General features: G+C 50.9%; 2 protein-coding genes and 2 long non-coding RNA genes across 6 annotated transcripts; 2 read left to right on the top strand and 2 right to left on the bottom strand.

The window, feature by feature from the left end:
• Positions 1 to 4044: 4044 nt before the first annotated feature.
• DDX56 (DEAD-box helicase 56) lies at positions 4045 to 13208 on the bottom strand. Of its 2 annotated transcripts, XM_081535249.1 has the most exons (14): positions 13138 to 13208; positions 12886 to 13047; positions 11464 to 11624; positions 11159 to 11329; positions 10955 to 11045; positions 10154 to 10398; positions 9719 to 9838; positions 9114 to 9227; positions 8922 to 9016; positions 8426 to 8499; positions 8200 to 8289; positions 7349 to 7454; positions 4748 to 4821; positions 4045 to 4317 (listed from the first exon to the last, which is right to left on the bottom strand). In XM_081535249.1, the coding sequence occupies exons 1-14, from the start codon at positions 13195 to 13197 to the stop codon at positions 4240 to 4242; spliced, it is 1641 nt and encodes a 546-aa protein (XP_081391375.1). In that variant the 5' UTR covers positions 13198 to 13208; the 3' UTR covers positions 4045 to 4239. The 2 variants fall into 2 exon arrangements, with proteins under 2 accessions (XP_081391375.1, XP_081391376.1); XM_081535250.1 differs by lacking the exon at positions 9719 to 9838.
• Positions 13209 to 13350: 142 nt separating this feature from the next.
• On the top strand, positions 13351 to 16497 carry LOC145523969 (uncharacterized). The gene is made up of 3 exons (XR_014066998.1): positions 13351 to 13732; positions 15361 to 15473; positions 16178 to 16497. It is a non-coding gene; the product is annotated as an uncharacterized LOC145523969 (long non-coding RNA).
• Positions 16384 to 19161, bottom strand: TMED4 (transmembrane p24 trafficking protein 4). Of its 2 annotated transcripts, XM_081535251.1 has the most exons (5): positions 18994 to 19161; positions 18700 to 18800; positions 18462 to 18587; positions 17877 to 18023; positions 16384 to 17433 (listed from the first exon to the last, which is right to left on the bottom strand). In XM_081535251.1, the coding sequence occupies exons 1-5, from the start codon at positions 19118 to 19120 to the stop codon at positions 17284 to 17286; spliced, it is 651 nt and encodes a 216-aa protein (XP_081391377.1). In that variant the 5' UTR covers positions 19121 to 19161; the 3' UTR covers positions 16384 to 17283. The 2 variants fall into 2 exon arrangements, with proteins under 2 accessions (XP_081391377.1, XP_081391378.1); XM_081535252.1 differs by lacking the exon at positions 17877 to 18023.
• Positions 19162 to 19210: 49 nt separating this feature from the next.
• LOC145523970 (uncharacterized) lies at positions 19211 to 20324 on the top strand. The gene is made up of 3 exons (XR_014066999.1): positions 19211 to 19593; positions 19888 to 19963; positions 20110 to 20324. It is a non-coding gene; the product is annotated as an uncharacterized LOC145523970 (long non-coding RNA).
• The last annotated feature ends 2647 nt before the right edge of the window (positions 20325 to 22971 follow it).

Here is a 22971-nt window from a genome sequence, read left to right as displayed (position 1 = left end):
TGATCTGAGCACCCTCCTACTCTGCCACTTAACTGGACAGCCCTAGGCTGCCTACTTATTCTCTCTGAACCTCAGTTTTCCAATCTGTAAAATGGCGTAGGTGTGTGGACATTGAATCTTGCCTCTTAAGGGCTGGTCTGGGATCCCACAGTATCAGGCTCCCTCAGGAGGGAGGTTGTTAGAAATACAGAATCTCTGGCCTTGCCCCAAGCCTGCTGGAATGAAACCTGCCTTCCGAGAAGAAGCCTCTGTGATCCGGGTGTGCATTTAAGTTTCAGGGTGCTGTGGGCAGAGCCACCCCACGGGATCCAGAGGCCAACACAGAGTCAGGCACAGTGTTGCAGGGAGGGCTCCCAGGCTGCCTGGCCTCCTTGGCACATCACATACACACAGACACTCAGAGGGAGTACTTTTTACCTGCACTTACAGCTGAGACCCCAGAAGAGGCCAAGAAAGGCGAGATGCCTCCCTGGAGGTCAGGTTGGCCCAGCTTGGCTGCCACAAAGGCAGTTGTTAGGGTTGAAGACCTTCGATGTGCCCACGCTCTCCAGCTCAGCCATGCCACATTAATCTCGCTGCTTCTCATTGGCCTTGTGGGTGGACTCATGGACAGTCGCTCAAGCTCTGAAGAGGTTCTGAGGTTCAATGAGGTTGAGTCTGCCCAGCGAGGTGCCTGGCACACCATGGGAGGCTGGGCAGAAGCACCTTTTCCTGCCCAGAAGGATCACTTCCTTTTCCACATAAAAATCACTGTGGCAAACAAACGAGAAGCAGCTCCCACCCCCACTGACAGCCAGGACACCCCAAGGCTTTTTTCTGGGGGAAAGAGGATGGCATTTGGCAGGGGCACCTCCTGGCACAAATTCAACTTAACTGGCATTGCCTCCAGGAGAAACTGCCCCTACAGACCAAAGTCCCGAGACCAACTAATTCCCCAAATGCTGAATCACTGATCCTCAACAGATGGGGGAGAGAATTAGCTGAAATAGGAAATGCACTTGAATTGGTTTGTGCTCTGGGTCCAGAGGTTTCTAGGGACACTCTGTTGCCCGTGCGTTATCACCATGGCTACTCAGCTATCTGATCAGGGTGCTCCCCTGCTTCAAATCCACCAGCACCTTTTGAATGCTTAATATGTGGCTGTATTGTCCTTTAAAAACAATTCAGGGACTTTCCTAGTGGTCTAGTGGTTAAGACTTCACACTTTCAATGCAAGCAATGTGGGTTCGATCCCTGGCCAGGAAACTAAGATCCCATGTGCTGTGTGGCACAGCCAAAACATAAAAAAAATTTAAATACAAGACATCAGTTTAGTTTTTCAGTTTTTGCCTGTTTCAGTGATGATCTCTTTGGTTTTCTTTTTATCCTCAAATGTGCCAGGCACCCTCCCCCCTGGAGCACTTTCACCCTGCTCCCAACCCCTCTTCCAGTCTCACCTGACTCCTCCAATAGAGTGAGGCCCCAGGTAACTCTCCTGGCACCTGGGTGTCCCAGAAGGGAGATGATCTAGCCACCAGTGTGCCTGGCTGGAGGGCACTACCCACTCCCTCCCGCCTCCAGCCCAGCGCCTACACCTGGCAGCCCCAACAAGTGATGGCGGAGCAGACAGATGCTTTGTAGAGTCTGCAGCTTGGAGAAGTTGGGATGCACTGAAAGTTTGGTTCTCAACCCCTGTAAAGCTCCTTGCATGCAGGGACTGAGCTCTGTCCATCTCCCCTAGGTCCAAGCACAGAGCCAGAAACACAAGGGCACGCATTCAAGCCTATGCGTGGGTGGGATTGTGCCAGCCAGAGGTGTGGAATTTCCCTGCACTCTGCTGACCCCTTTGCCATGAGCCCTGTACGTCAGCCAGCCTGGAACCTGCCAGAAAACTGCCGAGCTTATCTATTGTTCAGTGACCTCTTTCCTTCCAAACCCAGCTCACTTATCGCGTGCATGCCTGTGTCCCAGGGCCTGTTCTGTTCTATTTTGGACACACTTATCAAGGGCAGAGGTTTTGGTATCAGATAGACAAGTTCAACCCCTGAGAGCCTATTTCCCTGTGTATATGTGGACAGCAGAGACTCCACCCAGGGCTGTGTGATTGTATGAGACGTCTACACACCTTCCCTCTGCAGGTCCAGGCCACAGGAACACACCACTCTCTTGACCCCGCCCAATTCACAGATCCACCAAGTGCCAGGGCCTGTTCCAGCCAAGTGTGGGTTATATAAGCACAGCCCAGGGTTACGTAAAGTGCCTAGGATGGCACCTGCTCCCCAGCTGGTGAGAGCAGGCTACTCTTTCACGGGGGTGGACAGTGGGCAAGCTTGGGACACCAGAGCAGGCCTGTGCTGATGTCCAAATCCTGTCCTCTTCACCCACCCTGTAACCTGTTGCCAGGTGAGTTCTGAGCCTCAGCCCCCTCACCCAGAACTTGGGAGTAGCCCCTATGTTGGTTGAACACTCAGCGCAGGTCTCAGTACATAGCTTGCATCTAGCATGTGGCCAACAGGCCCCAGCCCTGTTCCCAGACAGGAACCCACCAGCAGAGGCCCCTCTGAAAAGAAACATCACTGGAGAAACCCAAGGCTCCCACTCTCCTGCATCTGTGCAGACTCAACGTTAAGTTCATTGGCTAGGACACCTGGAGGTGGCAGGCTGAGGAACAAGGTTGGCACACCATTTGAGCAGACTGCCACCTCAATGTCCCAGGCTCTTGGGTCCCCAGGGCCAGGCCTGCCTCTTGCAGCAGGTCGGGAGGTCTGCAGCCAGCAGCCAGGCAGGGGTACAGGAAGCTCTCCAAGCTTGGCCCCTTCAACAAGGCAGTGACACCCATGAGGCTCTTGGTGCAGTTCTGGGGTCCCACAAATGCTAAGTTGCCATCTTTGTTCAGCTCTATTAGCTCATCTCCTTAAGGTGCATGAGCCATGGCAGGCCTCAGGAACCCGGTGGCAATGTACTGGCTGCTGTTTCCCTCATTGACAATCCCACCTGAGCGGCAAGCCCCACCATATGCACCTTGACTCCCTAGAAATCCTCAGAATGGCAGAAACGTGGAGACCCTAAACCTGAGGTCCCACCACCCCCTAACAGCAGCCAGAGACCCAAGCTTTCCTCACTGTGCAGACCAGCTTGTGCTGGTACCACTACCTGGTTTTCTGTCGGAATGAAATACTCAAGCACTTTCAACTTTCTTCCCAATTTCCTCCTAGCTCCCCTGCCAACCCTGCTGACCCTCTTCCACCAAGTATTCTCACCAGCTGGGTCTTGTGAGGCCTGATAAGTGGGTGACGGTGACACTGAGATAAGTGGGCACAATACAGTCAGCAGCAGCATCCCGCTCCTCCAGACAGCAGCTGGGAGGCCCAGCTGTGAACTGGGACCCTCCCCTGTCAGAACCTTGCAGTTGGGCTGAGAGCAAATGGACAGGGCATGTGCGTGTCACACTGTCACTCATGCACTTAAAACACACCCAGGTGGGGCTTTTCTGGTGGTCCAGTGGCTAAGACTCCACGCTCCCAGCGCAGGGGGTCCAGGTTTGATGCCTGGTCAGGAAGAACTAGGTCCCACATGCCACAATTAAAAAAGATCACACGTGCCGCAACTAAGACTCATTGCAGCCAAATTAATTAATTAATTAAACACACACAAACACACAAGTGTGCCAAACAGAGCAGAGCAGTTCAGGAGCAGAGACAGCTGTCCCTGGCTGCCTGAGGGAGTAGAAGGCTGAATTTACAACATGCCATGGAGAGAGAGGTGTCATCAGGCAGGCCCATATTTCCAGGAGGCGAAAAGTCGTTCCCAAGCTTCAGAGAAGGGAGGCATTAGCCTGATCCCAGAGGTGAAGGCCACAGGAGCAGCTGGTGGTGAGGCCAGAGAGCCAGATGTGGACGAGTGTCTCCCGGCCTGAGGGCTGCCAGGTTGCAGTGCTGCAAGGCTGACCTCTCCTGGCCAAGGAGGCACTGCGCACAGCAGGCAAAGAGCCAGGTGCTGCTTCCTGGAAGTGGTTTCTGATTCCCAAGGTTTCGATGGCCCCTTCTACAGGCAGGAGGCACAAACTAGGGCAGCTAGAATCTTTATTCTGTTGTTACAGGCAAAGCACCATCCTGGCCATCCATCTAGAGGGCCACAGTTCCGCCTGCCCCGAATCCAGTCCATCCAGTCTGAGAATCCAGCTCCCTGCAGCAGGGAGGCCCGCTCCACACTCCAGCCCCGGGAGAGGCTGGGAGGGCAGCCAAGGCTGTCTGAACAACCTCAGGAGGGTGCTGCTGTGGGTCTGCGTTTCTCTCCTCTGTGCTTGAAGCTTTGCAGTGGGTTCTGTGTCTTTGCCTTCTGCGGGGGCAAAGTTACCGATTAACTGTGGGGAGCAGACGTCTGTCTGCACATAACGAGACAGACTCAGAGAAGTGAGTGGTACTGCTACTTGGCAGGCCCCGCAGGCTGCAAGCCAAGGACAGGTGCTGCTTCCGGCACTGCAGGCACCCACCTTCCCCCTCCTGCAGCCTGGAGGACGAGGAGGGCGGTGGGGACAGGACAGCAGGTCTTCCTTTGCTCTGGAAGCTGCTCGTAGTGGCCAAGGGAAAGCCTCGGCCCCCGCATCTCTGGCCAGCGGCCGGGGGTCTGGGGCCGGTTCTCAGGACCTCTTCCCTCCCTCCTGAGAACAAGGGGCGAGCACACCCTGGTGACAAGGGAATCAGATGGGCGGGGGTTGGGGAGGTGGGGGGGTGGCCTGCAGCCATCACCAAGGCCCCAGGGGACATACCTTGGCCTTCTTAGAGGCGGGGGGCTTCTTCCGCTTCTTGTGCGGGCGGAGGAGGCCACGCAGAGTAGGAGGAACTGGAAGAGACGGCCGGCTCAGCGGCTGCCCCCCCCACCCTCCGCCCTGTGTGCCTGCTCCCACCCCCTCTCCCGCAGGCTCCACCTCTAGCGGCGCCCAGCGCACTCTCCCCTCCTGACCCAGGGCCTGGCACTCCGATCCTCACTGCAATCCTAAGAACACACAACTATCTAGTGTCACACCGCTGTCCCCAGGGATGTCCACTAAAACACGTCTCTACAGTACATCACAGTAAGTGTGAAACAGAAGAAGGAAAATTAAGAAAGAAAATGCTGCTAAAATAGAAAAGCAGCCTTCACGTAATTCCTTCCTATGTGACCCTTCCTCCCATACCCTTCCTCACCTGTCAGGTGCCACCATCACTGCTCAGGACCTGCTATATGACCCCTGGCCTCTGCCCTCTCACCCACCCGGGGCATAGCTCAGGGTCCCATCCAGCCAGGCCACATAGGTCCTGACAGGCCTCTGAGCACCACACCGCCACACCCTCCCACGTCACCCCGACCCCTAAAGGCCAAAGGTTTTGGGCAATGACTCTGCTCCTGTGTGACAGAGAGGACGGGATTCCCTTCTGAGGCAGGAGAGAGATGGGCCCCAGGTCAAACATTTACAACTAGCTTCCTGTTTACACTCTGAAAGTAAAAATAACAACAGGAACAGTTTAAGTAGCTGGACTTTGTCTCCTGCCGACACTTCAAGATAATGGGAACAGCAGTAACAGAAAGGAGCTAAGTAAGCCCTGCTTACGTAAAAAATTAAGGAGACCACATATTCTTCATTCACGGGGTCAAGGAGACCTCCCAGGCTGTGCAAGCACAAAAAGGTTCCTCAGGGGAGGGGACACTAGACCTTAACATCTGCCAACCTCCCAAAAAGCCTTGCACTGGAATTCACATCTAAAAGATGTGCTTGCCCATCCAGGAGGGCCCTGAGTCAGACCTGATATGGACTTGGGGCCACATAATGCAAGGTGACTGGCCAGATGAAAATCAGAAAACTGCCTCCACATAAGTGGTCTAAACCATCCCAAAAGGGACTTCCCTGGTGGTCCAATGGTTAAGAATCCACCTGCCAATACAGGGGACACAGGTTTGATCCCTGGTTCTGAAAGATTCCATGGACCGTGAGGCAACTAAGTCCATGGTGCTCCACAACAAGAGAAGCCATGGCAATGAGAAGCCCACACAATGAAACGAAGAGTAGCCCCCACTTGCCGCAACTAGAGAAAGCCCAAGAAAACGCAATGAAGACTCAGAGCAACCAAGAATAAATTAATTAAAAAAAAAAACTCATGGCTACTTCTCTCTCAGTCCACCCATCCTTTCTCCACATCTTTCTTCTCTCCTAATCAACACTTCACTTGCCTTTTTTTTTTTGTTTAACTTTTTCCCAAATTTTTTCTTCAAACCAGGCAAGAGCCAGGGCCCTGCTCCCAGCCACAAGTCTCTGGGTGGTCTAGTATGGTTAGGATACAGCGCCCTCACCGCTGTGGTCTAAGTTCAATTCCCACTCAGGGAACTGGGATCCCACTTCAAGCTGCCACATAGACCATCCAAAAGCCACCCAAGATCACACCCACTCCTCCCCCTCTCCCCCTCTTCACTCCTCAGACCAGGACCTTGGTTGGTATCCCTTACAGCTCACTTCCTGGGGAACCTGGCTCCATCTCTCTGGCATATTCCCATCTCTCCTGGATCTTTCCCATCCACTTGCTTGGGGTTCTCCTTGACACATCCACCAGCTTACGCTAATCCACAGGGGTACCAGGGAAAGGGGTCTACACTCACTGCTCTGCTTCTTTAATCCACTTTAAGCATCTTCAGCATAAAAGTCACACATACCCGTTACCAAAGACACAAGGAGTATCATTACCAGGTGCAAAGGGAGCAAGGCTCCTGAACACATCAGCTGGGCTTTGGCCTCATCTATACCATAGAAACTACTCTTGGGATCCATTCTTTTCTTGGCTGTGCCATGCAGCATGCGGGATGTGGGATCTTAGTTCCCTGGCCAGGGATTGAACATCAAACCCATGTTCCCTGTGCAGAGTCTTAACCACTGGACCACCAGGGAAGTCCCTCTTGGGGTCCACCCTTGACCTCATAACTGTGATCCCGATATCCCTCATCCCCACAAGGCTCAGGTCAAATGTTCTGGATTCAGACAACCAAGCCCAGCTTGGCCTGGTCACTAACCCCAAGTTTCCTCCAGCAGGAGTAGCACTGCCTCCTACCCACGACTCCCACATCACACCCAGTCACTCCCTTCTACACACAGGAGGCTGCTTGGCCAGGTACTGGCTTGCTCTTTCATAGGATCGGGCTCTAGATGTGAGACCCCTGGCCTTGAAGGCAGAGTGCTGCCCTGGTTTCCTGTCTCCCCAACATAGAGAGCAATGCCTACCCAGGGGGACTGTGCAGAGTTATGTCTGTGTACATGCTCGCTGCCCATTTCCCATGGTTCTGTGTCACCCCAGTGCACGGCAGCCCAGGGATGAATGCATAGCCCGCCCCCAGCCCTGCTCACCCAGGTAGTCAGGGACGTGGCCCAGGTGAGGCTTCACCACAGCAGGATGTAAGGGCAGGTCGTGCCGCAGCAACTGGAGGTCCCTGGGGTTGTCTTCAAAGTATGTCTGGCAGGGGAGAGAAGCAGGCACTGCATGGTTGGTCCTCCTTTTGTAATTCCATGGGGTGTTTTGTTTTTTTTTTTCACGGGGGAGTTTTTGAACAGGCAGCCCATGTTCCAATTGTTAAGGCTGAGATTTCCCACTGCCTTGTAACTGGGGCCCCCTCCCAGAGGCAGCTCCATATCTGGTTGCTCATATCCCCTCAAGTGCTCTGCACACGCAGGAAGGCATGTGTCCCTGTTCCCACTCCCTATTCAGTGGGGACAGTTAGGAGCACGCCACACCCTCCTCACCAGGAATCACTCCATGGCCGTGCACCTTCCAACTGACACATAAACAGCTGCCTCCTCCTTTTCTGTATAACACATACTGCCTGAATGCACCTGACTTGGTTTACTGCGTCCCCGGGGTGGACTCCCTGGTGTTTCCACCTTGGGAATCATAATGGAACGCAGGCACCCATACAGTTGTGAGCTCACACAACTCTTATAACTGTGTCAAGAGAATAAACTCCAGAAGCTGTGCTTCTGATGGTCACAGCCACTGTCCACCTCAGAGACTGGGCCAATTCACCTCCCAGCAGGACAGCTGGCATCCTTACTCACTCTTGGCCTGCTTCCTCCCCATGACCTGCTAAAGGCACGGTCTGCTGCCCAGTTCACTGCCTCTCACACTCAAAGCTTTGCCGCCAACCTCCAGGAAGGGCGATGCCCTGAAGCCTCCTTTTTCCCCCTGCAACACAGCCCCTCACCTTGAGCTTCTCTGAGTGCAGGAGCTCCTCTTTGATCTCCTTCAGCCTTGCCTCGCGGATGGCTTGTTTAGTTACTGAGCGCATGGCATCCTGGGGACAGACATCAAAGGTCAACATGGCAGGGCTGCGTGAGCCCGCCCTCCTGCCAAGGTGCTGAGCAACAAGGGCCTGACTCTGGGTCCTAGATGAGCCCCAAGTACCCACATCCCCACAGGGCCCCACTCACCCTGCAGCGGTAGCGGAAGCCCTCGATCTCCTCCATGCGGAACTGGTAAGGAAGCAGGACAGGGGCCCCACTGTCTGCAGAGAAGACAGCAGTGAGGGTCCTGCAGACTGAAGGCTTGGGCAGGGTCTATGGAGGCCTTCTGCTCAGAACCTCCCACGTCCACTCCCTGGGGTGAGGCAGCCGGGGATCCAGCCCACTCTTTCCCCACAATGCACACATGCAGCTTTAAAAAACCTGGGTCTCATGGACAGTTCACGACAGGAGATCCACCCTGCTGCAGCCAGGGCAGTTTCCTGTCCCCACGTCCCAGGTCCTGTCACATCTCTCAGCCTTAGGACCTGCCCACTCACCCACTCTCCTACTCTGAGGCCACTCTAGCCACAAAGTATGTGCAATGACAGCCACGGAGCACTAAGGAGCACCAGACCTTGAAGTTTATAAAGTGTCACAACAGAAGCCTGGCCCTTTCTCAGGTCAGTGAGGGCGAGGCTCTTACCTCCACTGAGAAGCTCCTCGATCTTGCCCAGCTGAGACTGCTCTGTGGGCAGCACGAAGGTCAAGACTATGCCGGGGTTGTTGGCACGTGCCGTCCTACAAGGAGAGACAACCCAGCCTGTGTCTCTGGATGTGTGTCCCACAGTGTGCCCACAGTCCAGGTGCCCAGCCTGCTATGCCTCAGTTCTCCTACCTGCCGGCCCTATGTATGTAGGCCTCGGGGGTTGGGGGGAGATCAAAGTTGAGCACAGCACATACGTGGTGGAAGTCTATGCCCCGGGCCACGCCTGCCTCCGGATCAGAAGCCCTGTAAGAAAACATGCCAACCTCAGACTGAGCCCTCCTCTCCTCAGGGGCCATGTTCACAAACTTATTTAATCAGCATGATCGCTAAACAAAGCCTGGCATGGAATTACAGACACTGCCATGAGTAAGATTCTTAAACATCATAACTGTTCCAGGAACTACGGTAGTCGGGGCAGCCAAACCCTGGAACTCACTGCCCACAGGGCAACCGGAGAACCACTCCGAGCCAGCCCACTCAAGAGGCAGATAGAGACTAGGGGCACCCCTTCCCCTGAAGAAAGATCCTTCCTGCAAGTCACAGCCAGTGGAGGTTGGGCCACCTTCCTTACAGGATGACACCATGCCAACAAGTCAGGCAGTATGGCAATTCATGCTGCCCATGAAGCACAGCCCTTTGCGCCCTTCACTCCCTGCCCCCACACGCTAGTTTCCCAGTCTTTTGAAAGGTGGGTCTCCCTGGCAAGGGCTGAGAGGAGATAAAAGTGGACTCACTTGTCCCGCTTGGGTCCTTTGCCCCGATGCTTGACCTTGACTGGAGGCCCCAGGACTTCAGCATCTGTTGCTATGACGCAGTCGTAGAAGCCTTGGTTGAACTGCGAGATGATGTGGCACCTGTGGCCCAAGAGCAGGTGAAAGTCAGACATAAGAGCACTGGAGGCCTCTCCCCCGCCCTCCACCTGGTCATAACAGTCATCCTTTCTGACTCTTCCCTCTTCTTCAATTCTTCCCCAACTTAATTTTTGTGCCTTAACCTCCTCAAATGAAGATGGAATTATAGTTGGTATTGCAGAGTTGTGAGAAATAAAGTCAGTGAGGATCAGTCAAGCCCAGAGCCCTTAATCCACTAAGCACTTAAGAAACAGGAAGAGCGACTGTGTCTCCCCTTTTCCATCCCCATCTTCAACCGAGACATGGGAGTCGGCATACCTGGAGCGTAGTGGAAGCTCTCCATTGAGCACACAGGCGGGGATGCTGAATTGCTCCAGGAATAGGCGCAGCCGGTAACTCCGCTCCAGAGTGTTGACAAAGAGCAGAGACTTTCCCCGAATCAACGACAGCTTGAGCAGGGCATACAGCAACAGAAATTTGTCTTCCTCAGTCTCACAGACCACCTGAAACTGCTGTAACTGGTCTGGCCCTGGTAGCTGGGACTCCTGTAACTTGAGGGTAACCTAGGGGAGGACAGGCCTGTGGTCAGGAAAGAAAAGAAGACAGAAATGCTACTGCAAGCCGCTGGCTCGCCAACCACAGTGCTAATGTGTTAGTGGAGGGCGCCCTGGGTCCCTTCCAACTGTGTAATGTCAGAATTCAAAATATACTAACTACTACAAAGGACATAAAACTACACACAGTTTGGGGCACAAATCAAAGTGAAACACACTATAAATGACTATAGTGAGGACAAAACCCCTACAGTAGCAACATTTCTGAAGAGTAAAGTTCACATAAGGGGAGAATTTTGGTCCTGCTGCTCAGAGCAGCCTTTCTGCCCTTTGGGGGTCCCTGATCAGGCCTTTAGGCAAAGCATGGTTTGAACCCAGCAGATACCTGGGACTACATAGTGATTTTAGGCTGGAGGATACAGGAGTGCCTAATAACATAAGACTTCTAGTGCCTCATAACCAGGAATACTAAATGAGGAATTTCCCACCCCAAATAACAAAGGGTTCCTTTGAAAAGGCAGGAGCGAGTCCTCTGAGTACCCCGAAGGTCCCACGGGGCCCTTACCGGGTTATGTAGTACCAGCTCCTTGAGTGCTTGCACATCCTCATTAAAAGTAGCTGACATCAGAAAAGCCTGGTAAATCCGGGGCAAGTGACTAAAATGAAACAGAGCCCCATCAGACTCCAATTCTAAGGCCTCTAACGGGGGCAGCTGAACTGGCCCCCTCGCTCCAGGCTCTACTGTGTGTTCACCACCCCTTCTCCTTACCAGAGAAGACTCTTAAGTTCCTCCTCGAAGCCAAAGGAGAAAAGAAGATCAGCCTCATCAACCACCAGCAGCTCCATGGAGTCTCGAAGCTTCAAGTTGTCTTGCTGCAAGTGGTTTAATATGCGGGATGGGGTCCCCACCACCACATCGGGCTTCTCCATCAGCACAGCTCTGTAGACAGGCGACACCCCAGTATTAAGTAGAAGGCAGCAGCTGGGATCTCACCCCGAATCAGCCCTCCTTTTTGCTTCACACAAACCCTATCCCACATCCCAGTGCAGATTCATCCCCCTGTTCTAACCCACCTCTGAGAGGCTGAGTCTTCAGAAGCTGAGACGTTGGCCACCCGGATGTCTCGAGCACAGTAGGCAGCCAGCTGCTGAATCATGGATTGGGCCTGTCTCGCCAGTTCCTTAGTCGGCACAAGGACAAGGGCTCTCACAGCCTGCTCTACTGCGGGGCCTGTCTGCAAGACACAAATTAAAGACTTCAGCCAGTCAGTTATCATCATGGCCACTGGATGCTTTTCTCTACCTCTTCCAAGCAATCTGACCATGTACTATGACTTCAACACAACAATCTAGTTGTGTTTTGATCACTGCTTCACTTACTTTACCCACCTCTGAATGTAGATCAGAAGGCCCTTTCCCCAGGCACTGAATTCAAAAAGGATAACTTACTTTATCATTACAAAGTTATTTAAAATGTGCCAGTTACTGGTGAACTATCTATGCTCCCAATAGGCTCCGGTTCAATCCCTGGTCAGGGAACTAGATACTGCCTGCCACAACTAAGAGTTCATATGGCACAACTAAGGATGCCCACATGCTGTAAGGAAGAAGGAAGATGCCTCAACTAGAATATGGAGCAGCCAGATAGAAGATCAAACTAGTCAATCCTAATGGAAATCAGTCCTGAATATTCATTGGAAGGACTCATGCTGAAGCTGAAACTCCAATACTTCAGCCACCTGATGTGAAGAACTGACTCACTGGAAAAGACCCTGATGCTGGGAAAGATTGAAGACGGGAGAAGGGGATGACAGAGGATGAGACAGCTGGATGGCATCACCGACTCCATGGACATGTGTTTGAGTAAGCTCCGGGAGTTGGTGATGGACAGGGAAGCCTGGCTTGCTACAGTCCATGGGGTCGCAAAGAGTCAGACACGACTGAGCGACTGAACTGAACTGAGTACAAAGAATAATGGTCACAAGGCCTGGACCAGAACCCAAGTAACCTGAATCCCAGCCCAGAGCGTTTAAATCATCAGGTTCTCTTAGACCAGCCTTCATGTGTAAGACAGAGAAGGCAATGGCACCCCACTCCAATACTCTTGCCTGGAAAATCCCATGGATGCAGTGGCCTGGTAGGCTACAGTCCATGGGGTCGCGAAGAGTCGGACACAACTGAGCGACTTCACTTTCACTTTTCACTTTCATGCATTGGAGAAGGAAATGGCAACCCACTCCAGTGTTCTTGCCTGGAGAATCCCAGGGACGGGGGAGCCTGGTGGGCTGCCGTCTATGGGGTCGCACAGAGTAGGACACGACTGAAGCGACTTAGCAGCAGCAGCAGCAGCATGTGTAAGAGATCCAAAGAAAACCCGGTTCTTGGGAAAGACTTGGGTGCGTGAGGGTGGCCGGCACAACTTTCCAAGAGGGCACAACGGAACTCAAACGCCTGCATCTCCCTTTTTCGGCCTTTGGGGCCCCTACCCCGACTCACCGCCTTCCTGTGGAGTAGCAGCTGCAGCATCGGAATGGCATAAGCGGCAGTCTTCCCGGAACCCGTGCGGGCGCGAGCCAGGAGGTCCTTCCCCTCCAGCGCCAGCGGGATAGCCTTTTCCTGGATCAACGTGGGTCGCGACCAGCCCAGATCGGTGACGGCCTAGGAGAGACAAGGGACGGCTCAGGCGGCGTGCTGCCCTGCCACCGCTCCCATCCACCGTCGGTTGGGCTCCTCAGCCCTCCCGGGTACCTGTAGGAGCCGGTGGTCCAGGCCCATGTGTTCGAAGCCCAACGTTTCTGGATCCTCCATGCTGCTGCTCTGTAGTGACAGCGCGCAGGCGCGACAGGAAGAGCACGAGAAGACGCGTGAGCCGGTCACAGCAGCAGCCAATCAGTTTCAAAGGAGTTGGCCATGGCTTCCGGTGTTCCGGCTGGGCTCTGCGGCTGCTGCTGCGTTCTAGTTGTGGGGTCTCAGGGGAGAGGCGGCGGGCGGCAGAGAGCCAACGGGTCCTTGCCTGTTCCCTGATACTACCTCCAAATGGCATTCTGGGTTAGGGTTACCTGCGGTAGAGGCGGGGCTCCGTGCAGGTGGGTGAGGTCCCCTCCGTGCCCGCCTCCGCCCACCGACACCGGCCACACAATCCTCAAGTTTCTCCACCAGGTTGCATGTTTATGGCTTTACCTTCATCTAGCTCTTGATTTCTAACAGCCTCGCCCTAGCAATTATGCCAGTATTAGTTGTAGTTATATTGACAAATACATCAATGTTTAGAATGCTCATCTGTGTATTACCTAAGAAAAGGGATGCCGCGCGGGTGGTTCCTTACCACATTTGGGAAATACTGGTGAGTCCTGCGCCCTTTCCTACCATTATGCATCCGGGGGATCTCTGTCAGGTTTATGTGCAAGCAGTAATTGCTCTGCCACCGACTATGCTTAGGAAAAGTGCACCAGCATCTGTGTTCCACGGTTGTTTGCCTGTAGCAGTGGTGGGAACGTGGGAATCTGAAATGCAGCAGTGGCTTTCAGAGTAAAAAGCAAGTGACACTGGGTGTACCAGCATATAATAGAGGCCACCGGGGTTGGGCTAAGGTTTAGGGTCACAGGCAGAACAAGGACAGGCTATAACAATTGAACTGTCCAAGAATGAAGTTTGGAAGAATGAGTAGCATAAGAAAAGAGGAAGGTAGGTTGCTCTGGGGTTCCCAAACATAGCAACCTGTGTTGCCTCCACAGGTTGGTTAAAAATAAGAATTCTTAGGCGTTCCCTGCAGGTCTGGTGGTTAGGATTCCAGGCTTTCACTGTTGTGGCCTGGATTCATTTCCTTTTTGGGGACTTTGATTCCCCAAGCAGTAAGACTCAGCCAAAAAAAAAGGGGGGGGATTTTTGGTCCCCACTTTATATCAGTTTGCTATTGCTCCTGTAACAAATCATCATAAATTTAGTGGCTTAACACACACTTACCATCTTACAGTTCTCTAGGTCATGTGACAAGGCCTCTAGGCTTAGATCAGGAGGTGGGTGGGGCTGCGTTCCCTTCTGGAGGCTCTAGAGGAATCATTATTTTTTTTGCCTTTCGAAGCTTCACTTGTGGCCCCCTTGGTCTGTCTTCAAAGGTGTTAATGGAGGGTTGAGTCCTTGTGTCACATCATTACAACCTTCTTTTGCCTCCTTCTTGCATTTTTCAAGAACCTTTATGACATTGGGCCCTCCCAGATAATCCAGGATAATCTCCCTATTTTAAAGGCAGATGATTGCAACCTTAATTTCTCTTTGCCATGTTCGGTAACATATTCACAGGTTTCAGGAATTAGTACATCTAGTTGGACATTATTGGGAGGTTATTAGTCTGCCTAACGTGTGTTAAGGGAGATGCAGGATGTCCATCTCTTAGTGACCACATAGACTATAGCCTGCCAGGCTCCTCTGTCCATGGAATTCAGTCATGAATACTGGTGTGGGCTGCCATTCCTTTCTCCAGGGGATCTTCCCAATCCAGGGATTGAACCTGGGTCTCCTGCATTGCTGGCAGATTCTTTACCGTCTGAGCCACTAGGGATGCCCATTCTGCCTACCACACCATGCCAAACATAAACTTAGTCAAACTGGACATAAATGTTGCCCAGGAATCGATATGGATGTTTCTCAGGTGACCCTCTGCATCTGACATGGGCCCAGCATGAGATCCAGAAGTCAGGCTCTGGGTGTTATTAGGGTGAGAACTGAGAGCACCACAGGTAAAGTGAGGCTGGAACCAAAACATGGAGATGGGGACTGGGCCAGGGATAACGGGATGAGTAGAAAGACTCCTGTGCCCCCACGGCCTTTGTATAAGGATGGAAGGCTGTTTGGTAAGGTTGTTTTATAACCTAAGAAAGCAAGAACTTCAGAATGGAATCAGGGTGGTATTGGGGGGAAACGTCCCCAGAATTCCTTGGATGTAGCTGAACTATTTTTAAAAATTTTTCCTAGGCTCTGTGGTGTCTGTGAATACCACACACCAATGTGGAAACTTTTCCTCACATCTACCACCTATTAGCCTATCCTCTGGCAATCAAGATTCCAACTGTCCCATCGGTGTAAAGGTGTGATATACTCCCACCTCAGTCTTCACTCCATTCCCCTATCAAAAATTCACAAGAGGAGAAACCGAGTACCTACTGACCCATCAGCATAATTGAAATGCACAGATGGACAGACTACTTCCTGTATTCCTACAGCCTAGACGCCAGTGTGCTTTGCTGGGTAGATTCCTAGTAACAGCCACAGAGCAGGTGTGTGTTCCCTTCCTGACATGTCCCATGCTCCTAAAGAGCCTCAGGCCAGAGGTCTACACACCAACTAGTTTCAAGGCCACCTCATTTTCCCTGTGTTAATTCCAACATGAAGAATATTATGGTAAATATCCATATAATTTTGGATGAGTCATTTATGGTGTTTCACCACACTGGACCGTTAACGTGGTCACCCCAAATTGGAATTTCTTAAGTATTTACAAAAATATTAAGTGAAAAGGTCTAGAAAACTAAATTGCTTATACTTTTATAAGTAAAAATAGATACACGTGTAGAATAGAATGGAAGATAAAAACAAGAAGGGAAGAATTTAGTTTTATATGTCAGATAAATAATGTATTTTAAATAAATAAAACCATAAAATAAAATGTCAAGAATGGGCAACTAATGGTATTAAGTTTTATATGGCAGAAAGGCATGAGGGAAGTATGCTAAGATGTGTTTACACTTATGATTCCAGGGAGCTAAGAAACAGATACTTAATCTCTTCACAGGATTCCTTGCTGACAAGCCTACGTGGTTGCCCTCTGTGCATGGCTGAGCCACTACACTGTCTGTTCCTGCACCCTAGCCTCACAAGCCCACATGCCGAAGTCCACTCCCAGTCAGCTGCAGAAGCACCCAGACCAAGAGGTTTTCTTCCATCTCCTTTTGTGCCTCCCCTCTGCCCGCGGCCTCTGTATTTCATTTCAAACACAGCTACTACAACACGTTTTATTTCACTGGAAAAATCTGTATAAAGAACCACATCTGGTTCCCGCGAAGAAAACATTTACCAGAGCTTAAATAAAAGTTAAGGGAAACGGGAGGGTAAGAGTGTCCTGCCTTGTGTGAGCTGTCACTGCCTCACTCTTGAATTCAGGCCCTGTGTGATGGAAACCACAGGTGTCCTGGAGAATTCTCTGCCTGGCCCTCTGATTAGGCCTTGAAAGCAGCTGTGACATCTGCTCTCTGGCCCTGAGAGCTGAAGTCCTAGGAGCTGCCATGGTAGTTAGTTATCAAGAATGTGTGCATAAACAATGCGGAAGGGACTGCACTGGTGTTTTCAGCTAGTCACACAAAGGCAGTAACACTTCAACTAGGAAGGAAAATATATAATTTTATCAAAAAATAGTTCTAATATATAGAAAAACTTATCAATCCTCTGGGGCCTTTGCCCCTATTTACATTCACAAAGCTGCTGAGTGAACCCAGGACTGACAGCAGAGCAGTGAGGCAGGCCTCCTCACTGGGGCATTTTAGTTGCCTACTTCGTAAGTAGACGGAGGGAAAGCGTAAAGGAGTAGGAGGGGTTTTTCATTTGCTCATTTTGTGAGAAAGAGGGGAATCACTGGAGGCAAAAGAAGCAAGACTTAGTCCTGGGTCAGTTCCAACACTGCACAAACCCCAAGACAGATCTTTGAAAGCCTGGACCAGTGTCCTGTGTCCTTGAAAACCAGTGTTAACAAGTGGCTGATCTGAATGCTTTGTTGCCATGGAACCAATGTGGCTTATATTCTTTTTTCACTTTTTTTTCCCTCGGAATCCAGGTGGATAAGATATTGGGTGGGGAAAGTACCAAATAATTGAGGTGACAGGAAAGGGTCACGTGGTGAGGACTCTACACCAGCTTCTTCGCCTCAAAGAAGCTCTTGAGGTGACGCATCTGCCAGATGCCAGTGAGGATGAGGATGACAGTCTGAGCGATGGACCACCACAGGACCCTCTGGTTGGTGCTCTCACTGATCAGACGAAAGCGCTCTTCACGATACTGCATAGGACAATGGACCCAGGATTAAATGTGCGGGAGAGACAGTCTCAGCTGTTTGTGAGGTCCTTCCCTCCCATGCCACTGCTCAACTATGGAACCAAACACCTTTTGAAATACTGCCTCTGATTCCCCTGGGAGTGCCCCAAAAAGTAACACACCACCCCTCCATGAGCTTCTCTGCTAGGACAGAAATCACACTCTTAAACCATTTCAAGCAAGATCCCAAAATAAGGAGGCAGGCAATGGCTATTGCTAGAGTGTGAACTGTCCTCTCTACACTTTATTCTACAGAGCTGAAAAATGGCTATCTGCACTGATACCCTCCATTCCAGTCTTTGAACAGCCTGCTTCCCAAGTAGGGAAAGTCCCAAGAAGAAACTTCCAGGAGGTGTAATGGGTATAAAGGTCAACTCCAATGGCCAAGTACAGTGACATGCCCTTACCCTTTGGTAATCCTGCTCCTTCTGGATCTGCTCCACCTGATCAAGCAGCTGGCGGGCTCGGAGCTGCAGCTCCGTCAGCTTATCCTTGGCAGCAATCTCAGGGTAGTTGTTGGCATGCTCCCCAACCTGGATGTCTAGGTGCACACGCTAGGAGGAAACAAGGTTGGACCCCAAAGTCAGAGCCATTCTGAAGTTATGATGTCTAAGTGATGCAACCTCTGATGGTCTGTTCCAGGCTATGGAACATACTCTCGTCTCTGTGGGACAGACGGGCAACATCTATTTCTTACTTGTAACTGTGCCACAAAGAGTTACAAATGATGTGCGTGCTTGCTAAGTCGCTTCAGTTATGTCCCACTCTTTGTGACCTTGTGGACCATAGCCCGCTAGGCTCCTCTGTCCATGGGTCCTCCAGGCAAGAATACTGGAGTGGGTTGCCATGCCCTTCTCCAGAGGATCTTCCCAGCCCAGGGATGGAACCTGCATCTCTTGGTCTCCTGCATTGGCAGGCAGGTTCTTTAATAAATCAAAAAACTTTGGAACCAAGTGACAGATTCTGAGCTATGGCCAAGAGAAAACTGTTACCAGTCTGCCGCCAGCAAAGAGAGCCATCCTGGTAGAGTTGGAGTGCAGGCAGATCTGATGGTCACCAGGAGTGTGGGAAGTGAAGGTGAAGCGGCCCTCTGAGCCGTACTGCCGAGAGAGCACCACCTGCAACAGAGCAGTCAGTGAAAGCCCACACCTTTACTCTAACCTCGCCAAGTGCAAGCTCGTGTCTTATGAGCTCTGTCCACCCCAAGAGCCCTAGTGAAGGTGGCCCTACCTTGCCTTCAGGGTCCTTCACCTCCACATGCATGCCCAGGCCGGGGGTCGAGGGCAGGAAGACCTCCTTCTGCTTATCCCACATTTGGGTGCGGTAGTTCCCTGCGGAACAGACAGAGCAGTCACAACCCGCCTAGTCCGTCCGGCTCCCACACTCCGCGGCTCCCGGGACGCCAGGAAGGGGGCACTGCTCGCCCGGTCACCGTCCGGCGTCCTCAGAGTGCCGTTGCGAGCGGAGAGCCCGACGGCGTCTTGGGGACAACTCAGGGCCCGATCCACCCTCGCCCCGCCTGACCGATGACCATGGTCTCGTCGGGGATTTCCTCGATGAAGCAGCGTTTTTCGGTCTCGCCGATGTGGAAATAAAGCCCCCGGGCGCTTGCCGCGCACAGCGCAAGGAGCAGCAACGCCGGCAACCCCATTGCCCGCCGACGCCCAGCCCAGACACCTGCCAACGCGCGCCCTCTGCCCAGTGCGCATGCGCGCACCTGCGCCCCGCTCCCTGACGACGCAGAAAGACCAGGCGCAGGACGCGCTTGCGCGGTGACTCCCGCTCTGCGTCCGCTCCGCCCCGCCCCGCCCGCGTCTTTTAGGCCAAGTTACCCGGCCGAGGGGAGAGTGCGCACACGCAGGACGCCGGGAGACTGGCTGGTCCTTCCCGCTCCCTGGAGGGGCAGTGGGCTGCGTCCACTGCCAAAAAGCGACTTCTGCTCAGTGCGCATGCGCGCGCCGGCGCCCTGCTCCCAGCAAACGCGTCGTGGCAGAGGAAGAGTACGGAAACGTTGACACCTCGTTCGCCCCTGCTGCTTACCCGTCAGCCTGCGCCGAGACTTGGGTCCCATATCTGGAAGATTGGGTCGACGCAAGCTTCCGAACTCGGGGTCCACCGAGGAAAGTAAAGTCGGAGTCTGGGGACCGACAGACCGTTCCCGAGACCCCGACTAGGCGGATACTGGTGTGAGAAATCGTGTAGGAGCCTCAGGCGCATTCGGTGCCACCGAGCCTTTAGAAGCCATGACCCCAGGTTGGAGGCCTCACCTGGGTGGGGCTGCAAACAGACCTACAGGAAACGGTATTCCAAGCCGTGGGGCGCCAACAGGTTTAGGTGTTCCAGATTTTAGGAGTTCATCGGTTTTGTTGCTTGAGATGACAGTGTTGGAATGATTATTTTCTGACACTCCTCTGCTAGGGGTATACACCGAAGTGCTCACAGATAGTCACTCGGGGGTGCTTACCAGGAAGAGAAAGTGGAGATTGGGCTAAAGGTAAGAGATGTGTGGGAGGAGGGACGAATAGAGACGGTCCAGTGGTCACTAGACTGCACCCAAAGGGCGAGGCTTGGCGGCGTTTCCGCCTGTTTCCAGCCTTTATTGTTCTCTCACAACTTATCCAGCTGCTCATTGTCTTCTAGGTGAAGATTTGGAACATGCAGTCTCTTGGGCTGTGGGTCTGCTCCACTGTCCCACAGTGGTTTAGGGCTCAGAGTGGAGAGAGATGTGAAGCAGAACAAAATCCAGCCTCGTGGGTCTGATGGGCCCGTGACAAGTGCAAGTGGGGGCCCAGAGCTTGTTCTGCTGCTTCCCATCCTTCCTAAACACAAACCCTATAAAAATCATTCTTACCGTGCTTAGTGTTGTGGTGGTTTAGTTACTAAGTCGTGTCCGGCTCTTGCGACCTCACGGACTGTAGCCTGCCAGGCTCTGTCCGTGGGATTCTCCAGGCAAGAATACTGGAGTGGGTGGCCATTTCCTTCTCCAGGGCTCTTCCCACCCCCTGCCCCCAGTAATCTGCATAGTGTTGGGTATGTTCCTATTTATCTCTTAAAAAGTGGGATTGAACCAAGGCAAATTTCCTAGTGGCATTAAAGAAGTTTTACAAGGAAACCCTTCCTGAGCAGCAGCAGTTGGGCGGTGAGGACGGAAAATAAGATCTCTTTTTTTTGGAAGCTGGAAATTGAGTTTAAGTATGAAATCTGATTTTTAAATATTAGCATATGGCTCAGCTTTAATGAAATGGACAACAAGTCACAGCCTGGCCACATTCAGCAGTCAGTCGTGCGGACAGCATGTGATCTCATCCAAATTCAGTAGGGGACAGTCTTCTTGTTTAAGTGATGACCTCTGTGCAGTTTCCTCCCTTTTCCAAGGGTCTGTGTCTTTCACCTTCTTTTCTTTGAACAAACTGGTGCAACTTGAGAATTAGTATCTGGGCTAAGAAAATTGAGGAAAAGTCTTGAGGAAAACTTAGAGGTCTATGAGGCATGTTTACATCTCCTAATGAGAGCATTCCTCTTGTGGGACAGAGGAAGGCAAAAAAGAATCCAGAAAGGTCCTTACTGGGTGTGGAATTAGAGCAAAGGAAGGTTGAAAATTTGTCTTAAAATTTTTATTAAGAGAATTTCCAAACACATAGAATAGTTACAATGAGCTTTCATATACTAGCAACCAGTTTCAACAGCAGTCAAAATTTTGCCTTATTTTATTTATTCATTTCTGTATTTTTTTCCTGAAGTGTGTTAAAGATTCCCTGGACATCATATAATTTTACCTATAAATATTCCAGTGTATTTCTAACCAATAAGGACTGATAAAAATAACATCATCACACCCAAAACAAAAATAATTCTTTAATAATTCTAGTACTTAGTATATTTTCAGTTCCTTCCCATCCCCATCTCAATAAACTTTGGATTGTTAAAAAGGTCTATTTACTACATTCATTGATACATCTTTTAAACCTCTTTTGATATATAGTAGTCATACCTTATCTAAGGGGAATATGGTCCAAGACTCCCAGTGAATGCCTGAAACCACAGACAGTGCCAGAATCTCTCTCTCTGTGTGTTTTATTCTATGCATACCCATGGTAATGTTTATAAATTAGGCACAATGAGAAATTAACAATAACTAATAGCAAAATAGAACATTATACTGTAATAAGAGTTATGTGAATATGGTATCAATGTTTTGTTGTACAAATTTAATGCCTTTTCCATCTTAACTAAGCAGGAATCATGTGGTTATAACTTTTGCAGTTTGAGGTTCAACAGCAAAACCAGCAAGAATTTGTCTTTCTTTACAATTTCACAGAAGTTTCACCCTTTAACATAGATCTTAACAGCTTCAGCATAAGATTTTTTATTTCTTAGTAAGTTGAGAACTTTCACCTTTTCACTTAAAGGAAGCACTTTGCAGCTTCTTTGGCTTTCCTGAATTGACAACATCTCTTGCACTTTGGGGTCATTGTTAATTAAACCTAAGCACTGTGATAGTGGTGCAGCCAGTCTGATAACTAAGAGGGCTGCTATAAACAGGCAGGATACGCCTGGACAAAGAGATGATTCTTGTCCCAGGCAGGACAGAGCAAGATTTCACCATACTACTCAGAACAGCGAGCAATTTAAAATTTATAAGTTGTTTATTTCTGGAATTTTCTATTTAATATTTTCAGACTGCTGTGGACCACAGGAAGCCAAATCTGTGGATAAGCAATTCCCCTTCCCTTTCCATTGTTGATGATGGTGATGCCATCTACTTATTGAAGCCACTTGATCATTTGACCTGTAGAATTTTCCACTTTCTGAATTTGGTTGATTGTTTCTTCATGTGATATTTAACATGTTTCTCTGCCCTTGGTATATCCTTCAAACAAATCTAGAGCCAGTGAGGATTTACAGTAAGACAGTGTGTTTCAGTGCGTTAAACCCATTACCCTTTTTAATGCTCAAATTCTCCAATAAAACATTGTTTTGCTATAACCTTTTGACACAATTCTAGTAGTCTTTAGGGTCTTCCTTGTTTTCCATTTTGTGCATTTCCTGCCGTAGGCATAAAATCAGCCATTTATCCAAGGAATTCTAAACCACTTTAGCAAAAAATCGTATCTGTATTTCTTTTTTTCTTAAAAAGAACCCTGGAATTTGTCCTAATTGATGGGTAATCTTGATATTATTGGGACTTTCCCAGCGGTCCAGTGGTTAAGACTCCGTGCTTCTGCTGTAGGAGGGTTAGAGATCAATCACTAGTCAGGGAACTAAAATCCTGCATGGCACAGCCAAAAAAAAAGATTGCATTCCCCACAGGAAGAAACCTGTCTTAGGTAATCTTAATTCCCCTGGTCCCAGACCCTTACCCTGCAAAGGTGGGAGGAAGAAATTACTGCAAGTCTTGACCTAGGCTAGCTAGCCATTCATTCAACCAGTATCTGCTTAGTAGCCATTTGTACCAGACACTTAAACCCCAGGAACACACTGGTGAACGAAACAAAAATCCTT

Source organism: Giraffa tippelskirchi, chromosome 10 (assembly GCF_054371585.1).
Source record: "Giraffa tippelskirchi isolate mGirTip1 chromosome 10, T2T-mGirTip1v1.2.pri, whole genome shotgun sequence".
Classification (NCBI taxonomy): domain Eukaryota; kingdom Metazoa; phylum Chordata; class Mammalia; order Artiodactyla; family Giraffidae; genus Giraffa; species Giraffa tippelskirchi.
Note: the sequence above shows the minus strand (reverse complement) of the source record. Positions and strands in the feature narration are given on the sequence as shown.